A 5,000-nucleotide genomic window follows, 5' to 3' on the forward strand; every position below is an offset into this window, starting at 1 on the left:
AGTGTTACTGTTACCCTGAGTGTTACTGTTACCTGAGTGTTACTGTTACCCTGAGTGTTACTGTTACCCTGAGTGTTACTGTTACCTGAGTGTTACTGTTACCCTGAGTGTTACTGTTACCCTGAGTGTTACTGTTACCCTGAGTGTTACTGTTACCCTGAGTGTTACTGTTACCTGAGTGTTACTGTTACCTGAGTGTTACTGTTACCCTGAGTGTTACTGTGTTACTGTTACCCTGAGTGTTACTGTTACCCTGAGTGTTACTGTTACCTGAGTGTTACTGTTACCCTGAGTGTTACTGTTACCCTGAGTGTTACTGTTACCCTGAGTGTTACTGTTACCCTGAGTGTTACTGTTACCCTGAGTGTTACTGTTACCCTGAGTGTTACTGTTACCGTGTGTGTTACTGTTACCCTGAGTGTTACTGTTACCCTGAGTGTTACTGTTACCCTGAGAGTTACTGTTACCCTGAGTGTTACTGTTACCGTGTGTGTTAATGTTACCATGTGTGTTACCGTGTGTGTTACTGTTACCGTGAGTGTTACCGTGTGTGTTATTGTTACCGTTAGTGTTGTGTGTGTTACTGTTACCGTGTGTGTTACTGCTAGTGTGTGTGTTACTGTTACTGTGTGTGTTACTGCTAGTGTGTGTTAGTGTGTGTGTTACTGCTAGTGTGAGTTACTGCTAGTGTGTGTTAGTGTGTGTGTTACTGTTACCGTGTGTGTTACTGCTAGTGTGTGTGTTACTGTTACCGTGTGTGTTACTGCTAGTGTGTGTTATTGTTACCGTGTGTGTTACTGCTAGTGTGTGTGTTACTGTTACTGTGTGTGTTACTGCTAGTGTGTGTTAGTGTGTGTGTTACTGCTAGTGTGAGTTACTGCTAGTGTGTGTTAGTGTGTGTGTTACTGCTAGTGTGTGTGTTACTGCTAGTGTGTGTTAGTGTGTGTGTTACTGCTAGTGTGTGTTAGTGTGTGTGTTACTGCTAGTGTGTGTGTTAGTGTGTTACTGTGTCCAATGTCCTCCCAAGGACCCCCCACCAGCCTAATCAGTCATTTGAAGAACTACAGAGAGGAAACACCCTGCAGAGAGATGAGGATACCTCATTAACACACTCCTTACAGCAACACAGAGGATACCTCATTAACACACTCCTTACAGCAACACAGAGGATACCTCATTAACACACTCCTTACAGCAACACAGAGGAGGATACCTCATTAACACACTCCTTACAGCAACACAGAGGAGGATACCTCATTAACACACTCCTTACAGCAACACAGAGGAGGATACCTCATTAACACACTCCTTACAGCAACACAGAGGATACCTCATTAACACACTCCTTACAGCAACACAGAGGATACCTCATTAACACACTCCTTACAGCAACATGGGGGATGTAGAGGAGTATACCTCATTAACACAGTCCTTACAGCAACATGGGGGATGTAGAGAGGAGGATACCTCATTAACACAGTCCTTACAGCAACATGGGGGATGTAGAGAGGAGTATACCTCATTAACACAGTCCTTACAGCAACATGGGGGATGTAGAGAGGAGGATACCTCATTAACACAGTCCTTACAGCAACATGGGGGATGTAGAGAGGAGGATACCTCATTAACACAGTCCTTACAGCAACATGGAAGAGTATACCTCATTAACAGTATTTATGCTGCAGTAGTTTATGTGTCGGGGGGCTGGGGTCAGTTTGTTATATCTGGAGTACTTCTCCTGTCCTATTCGGTGTCCTGTGTGAATCTAAGTGTGCGTTCTCTAATTCTCTCCTTCTCTCTTTCTTTCTCTCTCTCGGAGGACCTGAGCCCTAGGACCATGCCCCAGGACTACCTGACATGATGACTCCTTGCTGTCCCCAGTCCACCTGGCCATGCTGCTGTTCCAGTTTCAACTGACCTGAGCCCTAGGACCATGCCCCAGGACTACCTGACCTGAGCCCTAGGACCATGCCCCAGGACTACCTGGCATGATGACTCCTTGCTGTCCCCAGTCCACCTGGCCATGCTGCTGCTCCAGTTTCAACTTCCACCTGACTGTGCTGCTGCTCCAGTTTCAACTGTTCTGCCTTATTATTATTCGACCATGCTGGTCATTTATGAACATTTGAACATCTTGGCCATGTTCTGTTATAATCTCCACCCGGCACAGCCAGAAGAGGACTGGCCACCCCACACAGCCTGGTTCCTCTCTAGGTTTCTTCCTAGGTTTTGGCCTTTCTAGGGAGTTTTTCCTAGCCACCGTGCTTCTACACCTGCATTGCTTGCTGTTTGGGGTTTTAGGCTGGGTTTCTGTACAGCACTTTGAGATATCAGCTGATGTACGAAGGGCTATATAAATAAATTTGATTTGATTTGATTAACACAGTCCTTACAGCAACATGGGGGATGTAGAGAGGAGGATACCTCATTAACACAGTCCTTACAGCAACATGGGGGATGTAGAGAGGAGGATACCTCCTTAACACAGTCCTTACAGCAACATGGGGGATGTAGAGGTCTGTCACAAAGGGGGGAACATTCCAGGAATCTGTCCCTGATACACACACGTACCTGGTTCTTGACTTGAGACACCAGGTCCTCTGGGATGTCTCCTAGTGGATAGGCCCGGCCTGCCAGAGAGCAGCTGAGGGAGGAAGGAAATACATTACTGTGTGTCAGAGAGAGAGAGAGAGAGAGTGTGTGAGTGAGTGTGTGAGTGAGTGAGTGTGAGAGTGAGTGTGAGAGTGAGTGTGAGAGAGAAACAGACAGACAGAGAAGGAGAGAGAGAGACAAACAGAGACAGAAGGAAAGAGAGATCGAGAGAGAGAGAAAGAGAGAGAGACAAACAGACAGAGAAGGAGAGAGAGAGAGCGAGAGAGACAAACAGACAGAGGAGAGATAGAAAGAGAGCGAGAGAGACAAACAGACAGAGGAGAGAGAGAGAGAGAGAGAGAGAGAGAGAGAGAGAGAGAGAGAGACAAACAGACAGACAGAAGGAAAGAGAGATCGAGAGAGAGAAGAGAGACAAACAGACAGAAGGAGAGAGAGAGAGAGACAAACAGACAGAAGGAGAGAGAGAGAGACAAACAGACAGAGGAGAGATAGAAAGAGAGAGAGAGACAGACAGAGGAGAGATAGAAAGAGAGATATATATATAGAGAGAGAGAGAAAGAGCGAGAGAGACAAACAGACAGAGAAAGAGAGAGAGAGAGAGAGAGAGAAACAGACAGAGGAGAGATAGAAAGAGAGAGAGAGACAAACAGACAGAGGAGAGATAGAAAGAGAGAGAGAGAGACAGAGAGAGAGACAGGATGTATATGTGTGACTGTACCTGATATAAACGAGCAGCTTGTTACCCATCACCACCTGTTCATCTGTCAGGCAGAAATAGACAAATCTTCTTTCTGAGTTGTTTATTTATTAGTTATTAGACATGTTGACATGTTGAAAAACCACAAATCTACTTTCCGAGTGATTTATTTCCGGAGGGCCTTGCCTTTACTCCCACTAAGATCTCCAGGCTGATGTTCAATGAATCATGGAATCAGTGCCTACCTGTGAGGGCCCTGCCTTCTCTCAGCGGGGGGCCAATGACCTGGAAGAGTTTCTGAAACACAGGAAGAGAAACCTCAGGGGTCAAGTTCATACATCTCCTTTGATTAAAAACTCCACTCTCTCTGACAGTTTGTCCCTAGGCTGTAGCCGTAGCACTACATCATTTCTTTATCACGATTCTTTGTGACACCTCGTCTCATATTTCAAAAGGATTTTCCCAGCAGCCTTAGGGCTTCTTTCATTTCTGTTAGATTCCTTTTAGTTTAGGTTGGTTCATCGAACAAATCAAAGCCCCCGTCGCTCCCCAGGGGACTGGTAGATAATGGTGCTGAGAGAACCAGATAACCAGAGAGAGGCAGAGAGCCAGATAACCAGAGAGAGGCAGAGAGCCAGGTAACCAAAGAGAGGCAGAGAGCCAGGTAACCAAAGAGAGGCAGAGAACCAGATAACCAGAGAGAGGCAGAGAACCAGATAACCAGAGAGAGGCAGAGAACCAGATAACCAAAGAGAGGCAGAGAGAGAGCAGAGAAGCCAGATAACCAGAGAGAGGCAGAGAGCCAGAGAACCAGATAACCAGAGAGAGGCAGAGAGAGCCAGATAACCAGAGAGAGGCAGAGAGAGGCAGAGAGCCAGATAACCAGAGAGAGGCAGAGAGAGCCAGATAACCAGAGAGAGGCAGAGAGCCAGATAACCAGAGAGAGGCAGAGAGGATAACCAGAGAGAGGCAGAGAGCCAGATAACCAGAGAGAGGCAGAGAGAACCAGATAACCAGAGAGAGGCAGAGAGAGGCAGAGAGAGAACCAGAGAGAGGCAGAGAGAGGCAGAGAGCCAGATAACCAGAGAGAGGCAGAGAGAACCAGATAACCAGAGAGAGGCAGAGAGAGGCAGAGAACCAGAGAACCAGAGAGAGGCAGAGAACCAGCAGGCAGAGAGAACCAGATAACCAGAGAGAGGCAGAGAGAGGCAGAGAGAACCAGATAACCAGAGAGAGGCAGAGAGAGGCAGAGAGAACCAGATAACCAGAGAGAGGCAGAGAGAGGCAGAGAGCCAGATAACCAGAGAGAGGCAGAGAACCAGATAACCAGAGAGAGGCAAAGAGAGCCAGATAACCAGAGAGAGGCAAAGAGAGCCAGATAACCAGAGAGAGGCAAAGAGAGCCAGATAACCAGAGAGAGGCAGAGAACCAGATAACCAGAGAGAGGCAGAGAGAGCCAGATAACCAGAGAGAGGCAAAGAGAGCCAGATAACCAGAGAGAGGCAGAGAGCCAGATAACCAAAGAGAGGCAGAGAGCCAAATAACCAGAGAGAGGCAGAGAGCCAGATAACCAGAGAGAGGCAGAGAGCCAGATAACCAGAGAGAGGCAGAGAGCCAGATAACCAGAGAGAGGCAGAGAGCCAGATAACCAGAGAGAGGCAGAGAGAGCCAGATAACCAGAGAGAGGCAG

The 5,000-nt window shown here is 47.3% G+C and overlaps 1 protein-coding gene across 1 annotated transcript in view; it reads right to left on the minus strand.

Moving 5' to 3' along the window:
- LOC112267651 (vacuolar protein sorting-associated protein 8 homolog) overlaps positions 1 to 5,000 on the minus strand; it is a gene marked incomplete at its 5' end in the record, with an annotated part of 131,924 nt that overhangs the window by 74,004 nt on the left and 52,920 nt on the right. Inside the window, 3 exon segments of the mRNA XM_042315476.1 lie at positions 2,572 to 2,644; positions 3,332 to 3,374; positions 3,556 to 3,607. Coding sequence (XP_042171410.1) covers positions 2,572 to 2,644; positions 3,332 to 3,374; positions 3,556 to 3,607 — 168 coding nt within the window.

This window comes from Oncorhynchus tshawytscha, unplaced genomic scaffold, assembly GCF_018296145.1.
Source record: "Oncorhynchus tshawytscha isolate Ot180627B unplaced genomic scaffold, Otsh_v2.0 Un_scaffold_3377_pilon_pilon, whole genome shotgun sequence".
Lineage (NCBI taxonomy): Eukaryota > Metazoa > Chordata > Actinopteri > Salmoniformes > Salmonidae > Oncorhynchus > Oncorhynchus tshawytscha.